At 53.0% G+C, this 20,844-nt stretch overlaps 1 protein-coding gene across 1 annotated transcript in view; it reads left to right on the forward strand.

The window, feature by feature from the left end:
- Nucleotides 1-11,336: 11,336 nt before the first annotated feature.
- Nucleotides 11,337-20,844, forward strand: part of LOC144948899 (uncharacterized) — a 25,887-nt gene continuing 16,379 nt past the window's right edge. Inside the window, exon 1 of the mRNA XM_078878609.1 lies at nt 11,337-13,349. Coding sequence (XP_078734735.1) covers nt 11,780-13,349 — 1,570 coding nt within the window. The 5' untranslated portion in view covers nt 11,337-11,779. The remainder of the gene's footprint in view (nt 13,350-20,844) is intronic.

A 20,844-nucleotide genomic window follows, 5' to 3' on the forward strand; every position in this document is an offset into this window, starting at 1 on the left:
AGGGTGGGAGGAGCCGAGGTAGGCCCTGAATATTATTTTTGTGAGGTTCGGTGCGGCTGAAGCACACTGTTAGGAATGAGCCTTTGTTGTGTAAACTAGGTGTGGCTGATGTAAAGGTGCGTGTGAATGGGACTGAGCCTTTTGTTATGTAGAGGTGATGCGGCTGAAATCGCTGCCAGGAATGAGTCTTTGTTGTGTAGAATGGTTGAACTGGGAGGTTCTAAGAGTTGTTAAGGTGTGGATGATGTAAAGGTGCGGGCTGCTGTGAATGGGACTGAGCCTTTGTTACGTAGATGAAACGGCAATTAGTTACGTTGCTGGGATTAATTCTAGATTTGCCAAATATGTGTGGTAAAGCCTACGTGACTTTACCGAAAAAAACCAAGAATATGCTAATCCCTCCCATTAACATGATAATCTCCCATTAACGGGCTAATCTCTCACATTAACACGCCAATCTCTCACATTAACATGCTAATCTCTCACATTAACATGCCAATCTCTCACATTAACATGCCAATCTCTCACATTAACATGCTAATCTCTCACATTAACATGCTAATCTCTAACATTAACATGCTAATCTCTCACATTAACATGCTAATCTCTCACATTAACATGCTAATCTCTCACATTAACATAGCCACCTCCGCGCCTTCTATCGTGTACGTCGTCCTCCGATCTCACATTAACATGATAATCTTCACATTAACATCACTAGCCCCACCCACTTTGTTTACGTCCCTTGGGCTACGCCCATTCTAGACCTTTAAAACAGTCTGCCTCAGCAGCTTTCTGCTTGATAATTGGTTTTTTACCCTTCTATCTGGCAACAAAACTGACACCTTTTTTACCCTAGTCTCACATGGGTTGGACCAGATGACGCCAAAAGGCCTCTAAGGAAAGCTGTCTCGGGTGTGGACCAATCAACATCAAGGACAGTGCACATTATCAGAGTTGTGTTTTTTGTTTGCATTATGACTGCAGGTATTGTGGTCTATGCAAACATGACTCCTTGTAAAAAATGTCTCAGTTTTGTTGCCAGATGGAAGGGTAAAAAAACAATTATCATATTTTTTACTGGCAAATGAGGTTCCAATGGTGTAAAAGCTTTCCTATTGTTTTGCTCCTAGTGACGAATTGGACACGTTCTGTTTACGTGACAACCCTTACTAGTTGGCTGTGTCGGGTGGTGGCGGGTTTGACGACACATTTATATAATTACGCGATCTAATCCCCCCCAAAAACCCTCTACTATGGATGTCCAACTATACTAATAGGGGTTTTTCACCTTTTTTCTGGCCACAAAACTGACACCTTTTGCAAGGAATCATGCTTACATTAACCACAATACTTGCAGTCAAATGCAAACAAAAAACAATACTCTGATAATTTATGCATTTTCTTTGAAACTGATTGGTCCACACCAGAGACAGCTTTCTTTTGTTGCCAGAAAAAAGGGGAAAAACCCTATTAGTATATTTTGGTACTGGCAAAGGAGGTCCCATGATGATATGGATGTCCACTTGGAGTTTGCGGTGTCTCTTTCCCGGCGTGGTCGCGTGGACCTTTTTCTCTTTGGCCTCCGTGTCTCCTCCCCTCCCACACCCCCCTCCACATTTAGAATCAACGCCACCGCGTTCAGGGCATTTAGTTTCTATACATCGTGCACGCTATAAGCCCGTGTCGTTAGGCTTCCACCATTTGTGGCTCATGTCGCTTTTGAAAAGAAGCTATATGTAGCTTACCTGGTCAACGTAAAGATACAAAATTAGTCTGTGGTTTAGTTTAAGTGTCGGCGGGGGGAGTGGCGGCATTCATCCAGCAGTGGATTGACCACGGCTGATCTGTCCCCTGCTGCTGATGATATTAATTTGGCTTCTAAAGCAATATCCTCATAATGCTTCACCCCTCCCCCAACCCCCAACTCTAACCCCTCCCCCCCCCACACCACCACCAAAACCACCACGCAAAAACCCAATTAAAATAAAATCAGATTAAGTTTATTTTTGTGCGTTTGGAATCTTATATCAGTAGCTGATGAAAGACACACAGAGAGAGAGAACGCGATTAATTCAGGCACGCATTGGGTTAAGGAGATCTTACGTGGGTGCGTGCGTGTCTACGGCCGCCTTTGTCTCCCCCGGCGATGATGGTTTACACAACCGCATCAGGCACTCATTTGAGGTCGAGTCGACCTAAGGGAGGCCCACGACCTTGGTGGCCGTGAGCGGGAATCGAACTCGGGTCGCCCGGTTCATAGCGCGGCGCGCTCACCACCACGTGGCCGCCCAGACACACTCTTACTCACACGCAAATACACTCATGCACACACACATACACACACACATATATACACACACACACATATACACAAGACAAAGATCCCCCGTATAGCCTTAACAGACTGTAGGGGCAAGTGCTGTTAGCGAGCACCTATGAAGGCCGAAACGGTACACGAGGGGGTGGGTGGCCAGCACCACGCCCGACCGCCTTTGTCTCCCCAGTGGCGATGTTTACACACCACACCAGGTACTCATTTCAGGCTGAGTCGACCTAGGGGAGGCCCAGGACCGGTTCAGATAATCGTCACTGGTGTTGGCCGTGAGCGGGAATCGAACCCGGGTCGCCAGGTTCATAGCGCAGCGCGCTAACCGCTACACCACCGCTCCCCACATATACACACACACACATATACACACACACATATACACACACACACATATACACACACACACATACACACACACACATATACACACACACATATACACACACACACATATACACACACACATATACACACACACATATACACACACACACATATACACACACACACATATACACACACACACATACACACACATATACACATACACACACACACATACACACACACACACATACACACACACACATATACACACACACATATACACACACACACATACACACACACACATACACACACACACATATACACACACACACATAACAACACACACGTCCTCAAGCGTACACAAACATACTCGATTCTGCAAATATATTTATGTTGCATTGAATAACCGGCCGGCCGCCGCTTCACGACTGTGTCTCTCTCTCTCTCTCACACGCACACGTGCACAAACACACGTGCACAAACACACATATGCCCATACAAATACAAAGATCCCCCGTATAGCCTTAACAGACGATCGGGGCAAGTGCTGCTGTTAGCGAGCACCTATGAAGGCCGGCACGGCACACGAGGGGGTCGGTGGCCAGCACCACGCCCGACCGCCTTTGTCTCCCTAGTGGCGACGTTTACACCCCGCACCCGGTACATATTTGAGGCTGAGTCGACGTAGCGGAGGCCCAGAACCGGTTCGGATAATCGTCACCGGTGTTGGTTGGCCGTGAGTTGGAATCAGGTTCGTAGCGCAGCGTAGCGCTAACCGCTACACCACCGCTCCCCGCATCTCACACACGCACACACACACGTGCACACACACACACACGCATATTGCACACCCACGTGTTTACACACACACACACATGCAAATGATTTAACAACAAACTACACAGACAAAGATCCATCAACACCCCCCCCCCGCCCCGCATATGTATGCATATATGTTGAACTCCCATAGTAGCCAACCGTGATAATTGTGTAGCCCTTTAACAGATTGTTGGGGCGAGAGTGCTCTTAGCGAGCGCATATGAATGCCGGTGCGAGGCACACGAGGGAGTGAGTGGCCCTGAACTACGCCTGGCCGCCTTTGTCTCCCCAGTTGCGATGTTGACGGGAACACACGCGCTTTCACAAACCCGACTAAAAACCAACTCTGCTGTATACGCTGCGAGCGTGCGCACAGAGTGACTCGACTCCGTTCGAAGCTGTGTCGATATTCAGCGCGAGCTGGAATCGATTATCGGGGCGGGCGGCTTCGTAGGACCGTTGCAGCGCGCTAACCACTGCGCCACCGCTCTGCATATGCGCATATGCGCTCACGTGCACTGGCGCATAGCCACAAAAGACAAAGATGCCCCTCCCCCCCCTCCCTGTAGCCTCAACAGACTGTTGGGGCAAGTTGCTGTTAGGAAACACGTGGCACAGACAAAGACCGTGCCCGGCCGCCTTTGTCTTCCCGGTTCTGACTTGTTTCTTGTCGCTTCGCGCACCAAAGTCCTGGCGACGAGTCCAAGGCTGAGTCGACCTCGTGGTTACGTTGCAGATCATCATCTCTCGTCACGGACACTCAAGCGCACGGGCAAAGATCCCCCGTGTAGCCTCAACAGACTGTTGGGGCAAGTGCTGATAGCGAGTAGCATCGATGAAGGCCGGCACCGGTGGCGATGTTTACACAGCGCACCAGGTAACTCATTTGAGGCTGAGTCGACGTAGGAGAGGCCCAGGACCCGGTTCAGATAATCGTCACCGGTGTTGGCCGTGAAGCGCGAATCGGCCGCGAGTCGTAGGCGGGTTCGTAGCGCGAACCGGCACACGACCTCTCCCCACACACTCAAGCACAACAAAAGACAAAGATCCCCCGCGTAGCCTTAACAGACTGTAGGGGCAAGTGCTGTTAGGGAGCACCTATAAAGGCCGGCACGGTACACGAGGGGGTGGGTGGTCAACACCACGCCCGGCCGCCTTTGTCTCCCCAGTGGCGATGTTTACACACCGCACCAGGTACTCATTTGAGGCTGAGTCGACCTAGGGGAGGCCCAGGTAAACGTCACCGGTGTTGGCCGTGAGCGGGAATCGAGCCCGGGTCGCCAGGTTCGTAGCGCAGCGCGCTAACCGCTACACCACCGCTCCCTCTCCAGTACACACACAGACACACACAGACACACACAGACACAAACACACACAGTCACACACACACAGAGACACACAGATACACACAGACACACAAACTCTCTCACACACAGACACACACAGACAAACACACAGACATGCACACAGACACACTCACACACAGACACACACACTCACACACACACTCACAGACACACACACTCACAGACACACACACAGACACACTCACAGACACACACACAGACACACACTCACAGACACACACAGACACACACAGACACACTCACACACACAGACACACACACAGTCACACTCACAGACACACACACAGACACATACACTCAGACACACACAGACACACACAGACACACACACAGACTCACACACACACACAGATACACACAGACACACACACTCACACACACACACTCACACACACAGATACACACACACACACTCACACACACAGACACACACAGTCACACAATCTGTACACGAACCACAGCAAGCAACAGCAGCCACCACCTCCAGCGCATCGCAGCTCCTCTGCTGACGCCTTCCCTCTCGAGTCTCAACTTTCAGAGAAATTCGTTTCGGGAGCGGGGGGCAGAGAGAGACAGGGGGGGGGGACACGGGGGGGGGGGTGGTCACGTGACGAATAAAAATGCCCCCCCCCCCTCTCTCTCTCTCGCGTTTCCCTTCCCCCCGAATTCTTACATCAAAAATTCAGTCGCGGCGCTGAGAATGCGCTCTGCTGTCAGCCAGTTCGGTGCGGGGCTGAAAGCAGAAGAGAGATTTAGGGGGGCGGGGGGGGGGGCAACTCCTCCAACCCCCCCCCCCCCTCCGGCCTAACCACTAACCGCTTCACGCGCAAAGACAAAGATCCCCCGTGTAGCCTTTGTTAGACTGTTGGGGCAAGTGTCGTTGTTATATCGAGCACCTATGAAGGCCGGTTGCGAGACACGAAGGGTGGGTGGAGAGGGGGGGGGGCTGTCGGTGGCCAGCAGCAAGCCCGGCCGTCTTTGTCTTCCCCCGGTGCTGATGTCTACCCCGCCCCCCTCCCCCCACCACAAAGATTGTCCCCCCCCCTCCCCCCCCCCGTATGGCCTGGAGAAACTATTGGGGAAAGTTGCCGCGAGCGAGTCGCACCTACAACCACTAAACACCTACAACCAACACACACCTACAACCAACACACACCTACAACCACACACCTACAACCACCCACCTACAACCACTAAACACCTACAACCAACACACACCTACAACCACCCACCTACAACCACCCACCTACAACCACCCACCTACAACCACTAAACACCTACAACCAACACACACCTACAACCACCCACCTACAACCACTAAACACCTACAACCAACACACACCTACAACCACCCACCTACAACCACCCACCTACAACCACCCACCTACAACCACTAAACACCTACAACCAACACACACCTACAACCACACACCTACAACCACTAAACACCTACAACCAACACACACCTACAACCACCCACCTACAACCACCCACCTACAACCACCCACCTACAACCACCCACCTACAACCACACACCTACAACCACTAAACACCTACAACCAACACCCACCACCCACCCACCTACCACCACCCACTCACCTACCACTAAACACTCACCTACCACCACCCACCCACCTACCACCACCCACCCACCTACCAAACACCACCTACCACCACCCACCCACCTACCACCACCCACATACCTACCACTAAACACTCACCTACCACCACCCACCCACCTACCAAACACCACCTACCACCACCCACCCACCTACCAAACACCACATACCACCACCCACTCACCTACCACCACCCACCTACCTACCAAACATCACCTACCACAACCCACCCACCTACCACCACCCACCCACATACCACCCAACATTGACCGAAGCACAACCCCATACACCACCGACTCGCCTCGCATCCCGACAAATCGTGGTCACCACCGTCTGTGTGAGTCGTCGTCTGTGTGAGTCGGGAGCGGTGGGGCAACGGTCAGGGCACTGCGCTGCGATTCGGCTCACGGCAGGTGACGCCGCTGACGATTATCTCTGAAGCGGTCCCGGGGCGTCCCCTAGGTCGACTCAGCCTGAAACGAGTACCCAATGCGGTGTGTAAAACTCGCCACTGGGGAGACAAAGGCGGACCTGCCTTTACTGGTGCTCGCTAACAGCGCTTGCCCCAGCAGTCTGTTAAGGCTGCACGGGGGATATTTGTGTGTGTCTGTGTGTTGTGTCAGCGTGTGTGTATATATATGTATTTATATTTGTGTATTTATGTGCATGCGTGCGTGTTGTGTTTGTGTGTGTACGTTTGTGGAGCGGTGGCGCAGTGGTTAGCGCACCGTGCGACGAACCGCCTTGAACCTGAATTCACAATGAATTCAGGTTCAGAATTCACAATGATTTCAGGTTCACCGCCAACATCGGTGGCCAATATCCGAATCCGTGCTGGGTCTCCTTTGGGTTGACTCGGCTTCAAATGATTTGCGGTGTGTAAACACCGCCACTGGGGAGACAAAGGCGGCCGGGCGTGGTGCTGGCCACCCACCCCCTCGTGCGCCGTGCCGGCCTTCATAGGTGCTACTCGCTAACAGCGCTTGCCCCAACAGTCCGTTAAGGCTATAGGGGGGATCTTTGTCTTTGTATAAATGTGTGTGTGTTTATTTATTTCTGCGTGCATATTGTGTGTGCGTGTCGGTGTTTATTCATATTGTGTGTCCGTGTATATTCATATAGCGTGTGCGTGATCGTCAAGTGTTTGCGTGTCTGTGCGTATCGACTTGTATACATTGTGCGTGTAATTACGTATATGTGTGTTTGTGTGTGTGTGTATATATATACATACACATGTTGTGCATATGGATGAATCAGTAGTATACCAATACAGCGACCCGAGTTCGATTCGCGCTCACTGCCAACACCAGTGACAATTCTCTGAACCGGTCCCAGGGCCTCGCCGAGGTCGACTCAGCCTCAAACGAGTAGCCACCTGCGGTGTGTAAAGCGTCGTCCCTCGGGAGACAAAGGCGGCCGGGCGTGGCGCTGGCCACCCCACCCCCTCGTGTGCCGTGCCGGCCTTCATAGGTGCTGCTACTCGCTAAGAGCAGCACTTGCCCCAACAGCTTGTGAAGGCTACACGGAGGGTCTTTGTCTTAGTCGTGTGTGTGGGTACGACCTTAATTGTGAACACGTGTGTGTATATATGTATACGTTTGCGTCTGCATATGCGTGCATATCGCGCGCGCGGGTGTGCGCATTGTGTACGCGCGGTTTGTTTTTGTAAGTTGCGCGCGCGTGCGTGCGTGTGTGTGCGAGGAGCGGTGGCGCAGCGGTTAGCGCACTGCGCTTACGACCTAAGAGACCCGAGTTGGATTCCCGCTCACGCCCGACGGATATAAAAATGGGCAGCGACTATCCGAATCCCTCTCTCTCTCTCTCTCGGTTTCGTTACCTCCCCTAGGTCGACTCAGCTTCAAAATGAGTAGGCTACTCGCTGCTCTTTCTACCCTGGACGGCGGCGCGAGAGAGGGGTGGGGGGGAAGTGACAATGACGGCAACGCGTTACCGATTCTACTTTGTTTTTTTTGCATATGCACATTTCAATTGCCCGAGTCAATTACAAACCTCCACCTTTGTATCACCACCACCACCACCCCCACCCCCACCACACCAACTCGCTAGCCAATCGCCAACGCTCCCTGTGTCTCCTCTCGATCCCGTGCGCGCGGTTCGTCGGATGCTGCCACAAGAGGCACACACGAAGACGTTGGGACTGGAACCCGCGATTGACCGAGGGCGGCGAAGTCGTTTGTTTGTCTGTTGTTGCGTCTTGAATAGCTCTATTCACACGCCACAGTGATTTTACTGGAGCATCTTCTTGGTTCTTTCGGTAAAGTCACGTAGAAGGGAAATGATAAAATAATAAAAATAAAACATTTTTATTATCAGACGTCCGACAGACCTGTTCTTCACCCGAGGACGGCTGCTTGCGTTGTGGCCGAAACGTCGTGAGAATTGTATTTTATTATGTTTTATTTTCATTATTTTATTATTTCCCTACTACGTGACTTTACCGAAAGAACCAAAAAGATGAATCCCTGCAGTCACGAAAGCTTTAAATCGAAATGTACTGGAGCAGTTACACCTGATGACGGAGGCTTGTGTTGCTTCCGAAACGTCGTGATTTAATTTAGTTATTTTAATTTTTTTATTTTCATTATTATTGTTTTACCTACGTGACTTTACCGAAAGAACCCAAGCGTATGAATCTTTGCAGTCACGAAAGCTTCAAATCTAGAATTGTTTTTGTTTGTTTGGTTCGTCTTCAGTGGCCGAGCGTAACAGCATTCATAATTGGCGAGCCGTTTTACGCACTGCCGCGTTATCGTCGTCGTGCTAGTACGCATGGCACGGATCATTTGCAAGACGAACGAGGCGACACGAGATGGGTTTCAAACCCGGTTGAACAACTCGGTAACCATTTTAGACCTCGGTTAAGCTGGGTCTAACCGGTTAATACCGGTTTTGCGGTCTAGAGCGTTCCAACCGGTTAATTGCGTTCATCACCATAAAGTTCCACTCGGCATCGGTTCGCGATATTTATTAGGCACGCGGTTTTTATTTTGTAAAAGTGTGAAAACGGATTAAGGGTTACTGTTTTAGCAAGCGTAGTTGCACCACTAGCGTGTGTGGTTAGGTCGACGACTCGGCTCCGAACGAGTACCTGGTGCGGTGTAGTAAAACATCGCCAGGGGAGAGACAAAGGCGGTCCGGCGTGGTGCTGACCACCCCTCCCCTCGTGCGCCGTGCCGGCCTTCGTAGATGCTACTCGCTAACAGCACTTGCCCCAACAGTCTGTCAAGGCTACACGGGGGATCCGTGTGCGTACGTACGCCCGTGTGCGTTTCGTACCTTCGATATTATTAGTCATATTTCACACGATATTATACAACGCGTTTTCATTGATATTTATTGATACAATATCCAGAGGAGAGAGAGAGGGAGAGAGAGAGAGAGTCGGCGAGGTTGATGGATCAATTGTACTTGGTGCATAGCTCCATCGCAACGCGTAATGAGTTTGTGTACCATATTACTTATTGATGAGCGAGGAGAGTGGGGGGTGGGTTAGTGGGGGGGGGGGTTAGTGGGGGGGGGTTAGTGGGGGGGGGGGGTTAGTGGGCGGGGGTAGTGGGGGGGGTAAAGGTAGGGAGGGAGCTCACGAGCAAAGCAAAGAGCGTTTGGAGCGAGCGGGCGAGCGAGAGGAGGAGGAGGGAGTGTGATGAGTGGGTTTGGTTTGAGATGAAGAGGGTGGGGAGGTAGGGGGGGAGGCAGGGGGGGGAGGCAGGGGGGTGAGGCGGGGAACCGAGGTGGGGGGGAGTTGGGGGGGGGGGCATCTCGCTGCGACTCATCCAATAGCGTCTCCTCCAGCGCGCCACTTCTTCAAACAATGGATGATTTAGCGACTTCGTCCAATCGCGCTCGTCTGCCTCGTGCCCCACGTCACGCGACTGGGGAGGAGGGAGGAGGAGGGGGGCGGGAGGGGGGAGGAGGAGGGGGGAGGGGGGCGCGAGGGGGGCGACGAAGCAGCAGCAGCGGCGGCGCAGGCGGAGCCCACTGACGAGGAGAAGCAGAGGAGGAGGAGGAAGAGGGTTGGGGTAGTGAGGTGGTGGGGTGGGTGCTGGTCGTCGTGGTGGTGGTGGTGGTGGTGGGGTGGGGGAAGGCTTGTGGATGTCCCGCACGCAGCCTCAATTCATTTATCTGCGGGAGTCTGGGAGGGGTCTCTGCCATAATCACCGAGAGTCGCCGCCGCCGCTTGCTGAGTCCGAATCGGCGCCTTCGCTGCTCTGCGTGACAACACCACGCAACTTTACTCGCGGTGGAGGCGAGAGAGGGGGGGGGGGGTGGTGGTGGTGGTCGTGGGGCCGTTGTCCTCCCGACTCATTATTATTTTTTTGTTACAATCCAGCGGGTGGGTGGGTGGGTGGTGTGTGTGTGGCGTGCGGTGTTCGTGTGGTGCGTGGTGGGGGGGTAACGCGATGGCTGTGCGTGCGTGAGAGCGGTTTCGTGAGCGAGGCTGCGGCGTGAGACAAACACCCCCCACCACGTGCACTGGTGGTGGTGGAGGTGGTGGTGGATTTGATTGTTTTGTGTTCTATCGCGAGTCCAGAAAAGTTTATCAGCGGGTTCTATTTTTTTTTTAAGTTCTAAAAAAAAAATTTTGTTGGTAGGGGGGGAGACAATTTTTTTGGAGAGAGGGGGGGGTGGTTTTCGTTTATTTTTTTGGTTCGGTTTTCGTTCGCTCGCTGCTGCTGCTGCGTTCGAGCGAACGACGAGACGAGTCGTCGAGTGAAAGTAAAAAACTGCGGCTTTTTTCCCGTTTATCTGAAGGATAAATCACCACTAGAAAGAGAGAGAGCGCGAGCGAGCGCAGGGTGCGTGGTGTGCGTAAGGCGGACGGGCGGACGGGCGGGCGGGCGGGCGGGCGGGCGGGCGGGCGGGCGGGGGGGGGTGCGAGAGAGTTTTAGCGAGCGCGAGCAAGATTTCACGACCTCCCGCCTCCAGTTGTTGAACACACCTCATTTGTTCCTCGTTCTTCCGGACTTGGCGTTCTCAACAACAACAAACAAACACAACAACAACGACGACCGAACACGAGGGCAAGCGCGACCACAACAACAGAGACTCGAACATTCACCCGCGCGCTGAGAGTCTCGCGCGCGCGCGCGAGTGCAAGCACAGAGCGAGGGACCGAGACACACAGAGAGAGCTAAGATAGAGCTAGGAGAGGGAGAGCTAAGAGAGAGCTCAGAGAGGGAAGAGAGCGAGGAAGAGAGAGCGAACGATCGAGAGAGAGAGAGCGAGGAAGAGAGAGAGAGCGAGGAAGAGAGAGAGAGAGGGAGCGCACGCGCGCGCTCGCAACATCGTCCATGGCCATGCTTTTGGAGAGCGGAGCGCAGTACCCGTCTACGCTGAGCGGGTATCCACCCCCTACCGCGAGACTCCAAGCGGGGGGCGACGGAGGAGGAGGAATCGGCGGTGACCGCGGCGACTGCAGCGCAGGGATGGGACTCGGGGGCGTCTTCGGGGACCCCCATCACCACCATCACCACCACCACCTGGGCGCCGCGTTCAAGCTGGGATCGTCGTCTGCGTCGTCGTCGTCAGCGGCGTCGCACCACCACCACCACCATCACGACATCGCAGCGGCGGCAGCGGCCGCTGCTGCGGCTGCCGCCACGGGGAACGGCGTCGGAGGGAGCGGAGCTGGTGGCGGTGGTGGTGGAGTTGGTGTTGGTGGTGGATCGCAGGGTGTCTTCTCGTCGCAGTCGACTGGCGCTTACGCGCACCCCTCGGGCACGCCGCTGGGCGGGCACGGCTCGCCGCACGTGGGCTCCTACGGGGCCGCGGCCGCGGCGGCGGTGGCGTTCAACTCCACGCGGGACTTTCTGTTCCGCAATCGCGGCTTGGGAGACGTCGCAGCTGCAGCCGCGGCCGCTGCAGCCGCCGCTGCCGCCGGCGCCGCGTCCCAGCACGGAGGCATCTTACAAGCGTCCATCGGCGGCGGTGGTGGTGGCGGTGGTGGTGGTGGTGTTGGTGGTGGTGGCCTCAATCCTCACAGCAGCCACCATCACCCGCCGCCGTACGCTCACCACCACCCTCACCACCACGGGCACGCGGACGTCGGAGGGGGTGGAGGAGGAGGTGGTGGTGGTGGAGGAGCCGGGGGTGGTGGTGGTGGTGGTGGCATCATCTTTCCGGGACTTCACGATCAATCGGCGGCGGTGGCGGCTGCGGCCGCTGCAGGACAAATGCGGCTGAGCATCCCGGGAGGGGAGCTGTATGTGCGGCCGGAACCTCACCACCAGTACCCTCACCACCACGCTCACCACCACGCTCACCACCACCCTCACCACGCTCACCATCACCAGATCGGCGCGGCGAGCCCGCGCTCCGATGCGTACGGTGCCGTGACGGCCAGCGCGTTGCACCCACACCACCACCACCCGCACCACCATCCTCACCACCACCACCCGCACCACCACCACCCGCACCACCACCCGCACCACCACGGCTACGGGCCGCTCAACATGATGGCTCACCACGCGGGCGCTGGGGCATTCTTCCGATACATGCGGCAGCCCATCAAGGAGGAGCTCGTGTGCAAGTGGATTGAACCGGAGCCCGGAGGAGGTGGTGGTGGTGGTTGTGGCGGCGGCGGCGGGCAGCCATCGAAGCCTTGCTCCAAGACGTTCAGCACCATGCACGAGCTGGTGACCCACGTGAGCGTCGAGCACATTGGAGGTCCCGAGGCGGCTCACCACGTGTGCCACTGGGACGAGTGTCCCCGCGAGGGGAAGCCCTTCAAGGCCAAGTACAAGCTGGTGAACCACATCAGAGTGCACACGGGCGAGAAGCCATTCCCGTGCCCCTTCCCCGCGTGCGGCAAAGTGTTCGCTCGCTCCGAGAACCTCAAGATCCACAAGAGGACGCATACAGGTGAGGGACGGGTGGGTGGGTGGACAGACTAACGAGTGGGTGGGTGAACGAGTGGATGGGTGGACTAACGAGTGGGTGGGTGAGTGAGTGAACGAGTGGTTGGGTGGACGAACGAGTGGGTGGGTGAGTGGACGAGTGGGTGGGTGGGCGAACGAGTGGATGAACGAGTGGGTGGGTAAGTGAGTGAACGAGAGGGTGGGTGAGTGAAAGAGTGGGTGAACGAGTGAGTGAGTGAACGTTGGTAGGTGGGTGGGTGAGTGAGTGGGTGGGTGGGTGAGTGAATGAGTGAGTGCGTGAGTGGGTGCGTGAGTGGGTGAGCGGGCGGGTGGGTGCGTGAGTGGGTGAACGAGTGGGTGAACGAGTGGGTGGGTGAGTTGGTGAGCGAGTGGGTGAGGAGTGGGTGAGTGAGTGTGTGAGGAGTGGGCGGTCTTCGCTCGCTCCGAAAACCTCCACATCCACCAGCGGACTCGCACGGGTGAACGAGCGGGGGGCGGGGCTGGCGGTGCGAGTGGGGGGGTTGAGGGGGGGTCGTGAGGTTTGCTGTGGGTGGGGAGGGGGGGGTGTGGGGTGGGGGTCTACATTTTTTAGCGGGTAGGGGTCTAAGTCCAGGGACCCCCACTCCAACAGTAACCAACCTCGCGTGCAATGCAGGAGGCCCCCTCACCCGAAACGTCGCCGGTGATAACGTTGGCGTCGTCTTCAGCGCAGAGCTATTGCCGACTGCGATTTCGCGGAGTTTGGTAGCAAAGCCGTGGACAGAACGCGGTCTGTGGCCGTCGTGGGGGTGACGATGATGATGATGAGAGGCGAGGACGGGTTTGTGAGATTGGGGGGCTGAGTGATGGTGGAGGTGGGGGGGGGGGGTGAGATTGATTACCTATTTTAGGGGGGTGTCAGATACACGGGGGAGGGGGAGCAATAGTGTAGCAGTGGATAGACCACGGTTGACTGTGATAAGGAACGTTCATACACACACGTGTGTGTGTGTGTGTATATATACGTAAACATATGTATACACATACGCGTGTGTATATGTAAGTATGTGTATACTAGGGAGACAAAGGCGGTCGGGCGTGGTGCTGGCCACCCACCCCCTCGTGTACCGTGCCGGCCTTCATAGGTGCTCGCTAACAGCACTTGCCCCTGCAGTCTGTTAAGGCTATATGGGGGATCTTTGTCTTAGTTTTTTTGTAGGTATATATATACACACACACAAACGTGTAATGTATACGCTTGCAAAAGTCGTGAATTGGCGCACCGTATCAGATGTACAGATGATAGCAGATGATGCACGGATACCAGATGTACAGATGCTACCAGATGATGTACGGATATCAGATTATCTAAAGATTATAACCAGATAATGCACCGATATCAGATGATGTACAAACACCAGGCAATGAAACATTCGGCTAAGCCTATGGACAACATCTCGCCTAGTTACGATATTGGTGGAGGAGCGGTGGCGCAGTGGTTAGGGCACCGCGGCAGTGTGACCGAGGCGACACAATTTATAATATTAATAACGAAACACATCTGAACTCCTCCCATCTCTGCGTTAATAGAGGCAGAATATAAGAAAAATTTAATTATTTTAGTCTAAAATTGTATTTAAGATATGCGTTCATTACATTATATCGCAACGGTTTGATGCGGGAATGGGGGGGGGCATCATCCAGCGGTAGATTGACCATGGCAGACGAAGAGGGTGATGATGAATTTGTCGTCGTGTCTCTCGAGCCCTCTGGCTGTCGTCTTGGCTACCCTCGTCAGCGATAAATAATCCCGCGTCCATTCTGAGGATATGGGTAAGAGAGTGAATGGGTCAGCGAGTGAATTAATGGCGAATGAATTGATGCGCGAGTGAATGGGCGAGCGAGCGAGTGAATGGTTGAGTGAGCGAGTGAATGGTTGAGTGAGCGAGTGAATGAATTCGTGAGCGAGTGAATGAGTGCGTGAGCGGGTGATTGAATCATCGAACGGAATGATTCCTAACCCTCGTGGGTTAGCGAACACCACGCGCTCGGCGGTGTGATGTTTTGTGTGAGTGAGTGAATGAGTGAGTGAATGAGTTGCTAAGGTGTGTACGCGTGTGAGTGATTAACCGAATCGATGCGTGAGTGAATTGTATGTTAAGCAATGCACGTGTGTGAAATAGGGGTTTAATTAAATTAACCAATCGGTGAATTAGTGAGTGTATGTATTGGTGAGTGAGAATTTGTGAGTGAGTGAATTGGCGAGTGAATGAATGAACGAGTCGATTAGCGAGTGGGTGACGTGAGCGAGCGAGTTGACCGAGTGAATCTGTGAGCGACTGAGTGAATGAATACGTGGGTGAATACATGCGTGAATGAACGCGATGAATTCATTCGTGAGTGAATGAGAGCGTGAACGAGTGTGGCTCTCGTTCAGGGAGAGAGACGGGGGTATAACGTTCCTTGGACGTTCAGAGTTTATATTTGGGGGGGGGGGAGGGGGGGAGGACCTTCTCTGTTGAGAATTCCCAAACCTCAACATCCCAGCTGAACTTGATGTTTCTCGCCGCGGTCGCCACGCGAATCGATGAGAAACGTGAAACCTGTAAAACGACCCCGAAGTCGTGGAATTCAACTTCCATTTGGACGCGGAATCTGGCAGCTTTGCACGGACCCGTTTGTTGTTGTTGTTGTTGTTGCTGTTGTTAGTGTTGTTGTTGTTGGTGTTGTTGGTGGCGGTTGTGGTTTGTGCCGTGTAAGTTAACGACGCTATCGAATGACATTATCGGTCGTCGCCTTTAAGACTATTTTTGGGATTGGCACAGAAAGTGTCGTTCAAGTTGCACGGGATTTGCCGAAATACGACATGAATATGTATTTACAGTTTGTGTGTACGTGTGTGTGTGTACGTGTGTGTACGTGTGTGTGTACGTGTGTACGTGTGTGTGTGGGGGAGCGGTAGTGTAGCGGTTAGCGCGCTGCGCTATGAACCTGGCGACCCGGGTTCGATTCCCGCTCACGGCCAACACCAGTGACGATTATCTGAACCGGTCCTGGGCCTGACCTAGGTCGACTCAGCCTGAAATGAGTACTTGGTGTGGTGTGTAAACATCGCCACGGGGAGACGAAGGCGGTCAGGCGTGGTGCTGGCCACCCACCCCCTCGTGTACCGTGCAGGCCTTGATAGGTGCTCGCTAACAGCACTTGCCCCTACAGTCTGTTAAGGCTATACGGGGGGTCTTTGTACGTGTGTGTGTATGTACAAAGGTGCTCGCTAGCAGAACTCTCTCCTACAGTTTGTTAAGGCTACACGGCGGATCTTTGCATTTTTTTATGTAAATATATGGGGAGCGGTGGTGCAGCGGTTAGCGCGCCGCGCTACGAACCCGGCGACCCCGAGTTCGATTCCCGCTCACGGCCACCAACACCGATGACGATTATATTTATCTGAACCGGTCCTGGGCCCTCCCCTAGGTCGACTCGGCCTCAAATGAGTACCTGGTGCGGTGTGTTGTAAACATCGTCACCGGGGAGACAAAGGCGGCCGGGCGTGGTGCTGGCCACCCACCCCCTCGTGTGCCGTGCCGGCCTTCATAGGTGCTACTCGCTAACAGCACTTGCCCCAACAGTCTGTTACAGGCTATACGGGGGAGCTTTTTCTGTGTTCTTTTTCAAATTTTCTTACACATCCTAAACCAAATGTAGAGTTATATTCGCGTGAAAGACAACATTGTATCACGTGCGTTCTTGTTACGATGATGATCATGATGATACCACGTGCTATCAAGAGAGGGCTATTGCCCGAAACGTCGCCGATCATATATATTTATTTTATTTTATTTATTTTGTTGCGGAATGTGTTGTGGCGGATGGGGGGGGGGGGTGTCTGGGGGAGGAAGGGAGGGGGGGGGCTTCATACAGCGCTGGATTGACCATGGCTACCACCACTGCTGCCGCTGCTGCTGGTGGGGATGATTGTGATGATGATGTTGAAGAAGATGGTGATGATTGTGATGATGATGTTGAAGAAGATGGTGATGATTGTGATGATGATGTTGAAGAAGATGGTGATGATTGTGATGATGATGTTGAAGAAGATGGTGATGATTGTGATGATGATGTTGAAGAAGATGGTGATGATTGCGTGTACTCCACGTGGACAGAATGTGGTTCAAATGTCCACCCACTACGTCGCAATAGCAGTCAGGGTCCTCGTGTACACGAATCGACGTATATAACAAAGACAAAGATCCCCCGTATAGCCTCAACAGATTTGTTTGTGGGGGGGGGCAAGTGCTGATAGCGAGTAGCACCAAATGAAGGCCGGCACGGCACACGAGGGGGTGGGTGGTCAGCATCACCCCCGGCCGCCTTTGTCTCCCCCCCCCAGTGACCATGTTTATACACACAGCACGAGGTGACTCATTTTGAGGCTCAGTCGACCTAGGGGAGGTCCAGAACCGCTTTAGATAATCGTCAGTGTGGCGGGAATCGAACGCACAGTAAAGCACACACACACACGAACACACGCACCAACACACCACGCACACACGAACACACGCACACACATGCACACATGCACACACGCGCACACACGAACACACGCGCACACACGAGCACACGCGCACACACGAACACACACACACCAACACACACGAACACACACACGAGCACACACACGAATACACGAACACACACACACGAACACACACACCAACACACACACACCAACACACACACACACACCAACACACACACACCAACACACACACACCAACACAACCCAAATTGTGTTCCCTTTTCCAGGTGGGTGGACTGGTTGGTTTTGTGAACACGTGTGTACGAGTCGCAGCAGCCTTACTAGTGGGCGTCGTCGTCAAAGCAGTTCGCGTTATTATTAATAATAATAATGGAATTAACAAATGAGACGAATTATTGATGTAGTTAAAGTGGAGCGCTCACTGGAATCACAACCGCGAAACATTCGAAGCGTCGCTATGTTGGCACGAGACGGGAAGAGGAGGAGGAACGTGGAAACATCAAATGACGAAATGTGCATGGGACAATTCCGGGGCAATCTACCCCATGGATCATGGTGATGATGCTGATGATGATCGCGTGATCTATGATCGTGATTGATTCTAATTACGATGATTTAAGACATATATATAGTTTTGTAAGGCGTGGAGAAGTTGTCCAATTAAAACTAAAAACGAAACAACTGCTTTTATTTTAACAGGAAAAGCCTACTGAGTTCGAAAGAGCTCTTTTATCAGAAACGACCTGGCAATCACTAATGATAGCTCTACGAAGTGGGCTTATCATCGCGTGGGCATTTCTAGTAGCAGCTCGGATACTTTTAAAGGCGCGTTTCTAAATGCGGAGGGGGAAAAAACTGGAGGACTTGGAGAAAAATCCACGCGACCACGGGGAGAGAGACAGAGAGACACGCAAACTTCAAATATACAGCAGGCGCCAGGGTCGAGATCGAACCCACGATTTCCTACATACCAGGCGAGGTAGTTAACATCTCACCACTGGTAAGAGAGAGAGACACGCAAACTTCAAATATACAGCAGCAGGCGCCAGGGTCGGGATCGAACCCACGAACTCCTGTATACCAGGCGAGGTAGTTAACATCTCACCACTGGGTAAGAGAGAGACACGCAAACTTCAAATATACAGCAGCAGGCGCCAGGGTCGGGATCGAACCCACGAACTTCTGTATACCAGGCGAGGTAGTTAACATCTCACCACTGGGTAAGAGAGAGACACGCAAACTTCAAATATACAGCAGCAGGGGCCAGGGTCGGGATCGAACCCACGATCTCCTGCATACCAGGCGAGGTAGTTAACATCTCACCACTGGGTAAGAGAGAGACACGCAAACTTCAAATATACAGCAGCAGGGGCCAGGGTCGGGATCGAACCCACGAACTCCTGTAGACCATACTCTTTGGTTCTTTCGGTAAAGTCACGTAGCTAAAGAAAATAAAATAAAATAATTAAATCACGACGTTTCGGACGCAACACAAGCGTCCGTCATCAGGTGGGACAACCACAGCGAAAAGCTGTTTATTTTCTTTTCTGTACCGACGTGGCTTTACCGAAAGAACCAACGAGTATGGATCATTGCAGTCGCGAAAACTTCAAATCCTGTAGACCAGGCGAGGTAGTTAACATCTGGTCACCCCCCTCCCCCCCCTTCCGCACCTGAGTTGTTTCAAATTCCCGACTTACACCAGTGACCACATCGGGAAAATATCCACCCCCAAAGTTGATGCCTGGCAACTCGTTCAACAGCAACACATTTGGCGCAAAAACAATGAGCGGGATTGGTGAAGTATGGTTAACACCTCCCTCCCCTCCCTCCCTCCCCTCCCCTCACTCCCTCCCTCCATGATCCACACGGAGGGGTGGGGCAGACTTCATCCAGCAGTGGATCGAACAAATGTTTGCAAGAATATTTGTCGCGTTGATTTTAGTCGTGGAACACACGCACGCAAAACATTAAAATGTAACACTCATTGCAGCAGCAGCAACACTCGCGAGCCGTAAAGTCGTGTGTGTGTATATATATCAGGGTCGCTCGAGTATGTATGTGTGTGTGTATATATGATCGATATATATGATCGATATATATGATCGATATATATGATCGATATATGATCGATATATATGATCGATATATGTGTGGGTAGCGGTAGTGTAGCGGTTAGCGCGAGCTCGATTCCTACTCACGGACACCACCACCAACACCACGTGGGCAATCATCAGTACCGATTCTTGGCCCTCTTTGCGCCCCCCCCCCCCCCTAGGTCGACTCGGCCTCAAATTAGTAGTTGTACCTGGTGCTACTTGTAAACATCGCCACTGGGAAGGAGACAAAGGCGGCCGGGCGTGGTGTTGCCCATCACCCCCCCCCCCCCCACCACCTAATGAAAAATTTGCCCCAACAGTCTGCTGAGGCTAAACGCGGCACCTTTATCATTTGTGTTTGAAGATACATATATATACACACACACACTATTTCAAAGGTAATCATTTGATCCTCATGACGGTACCCCCGGGGTAACCAGATAATTACAAACTGGCCGAGGCAATTAAATATTTTATTTCTGGGCCACTATTTTTTTTCCAGGGGTGTACTTCACTCGACTGGGGTACCCAATCAATCCGAAATCGGTGCCACACTCCGCGATGTCTAAACGCAGCGAGGGGTGATCGTGCCGAAACTCTGAACGCGCTCGGTACGCTCAGTAGTGGTGGTGCATCGTGAGTACGGCTCGTCGAGATGAGTCGATTGCCCCATCGCCCACCATCCACAGACTAACAATGACTGCATCACGGGCATCATGCGATGAACATATTTCGGACGGACAATCGTGTGCCATTGGATTGCTGATAGATTACGTTCACTTTGCTGAGACTTTCCCTCCGTACATAGTAGCAGTACAGTGGCCACATTTAAAATGTGTAACTTTTTAATAAGTGCAACAACGTAGGATGTTCATCATGTC

This window comes from Lampetra fluviatilis, chromosome 51, assembly GCF_964198595.1.
Source record: "Lampetra fluviatilis chromosome 51, kcLamFluv1.1, whole genome shotgun sequence".
In the NCBI taxonomy this organism is placed as follows: Eukaryota; Metazoa; Chordata; class Hyperoartia; order Petromyzontiformes; family Petromyzontidae; genus Lampetra; species Lampetra fluviatilis.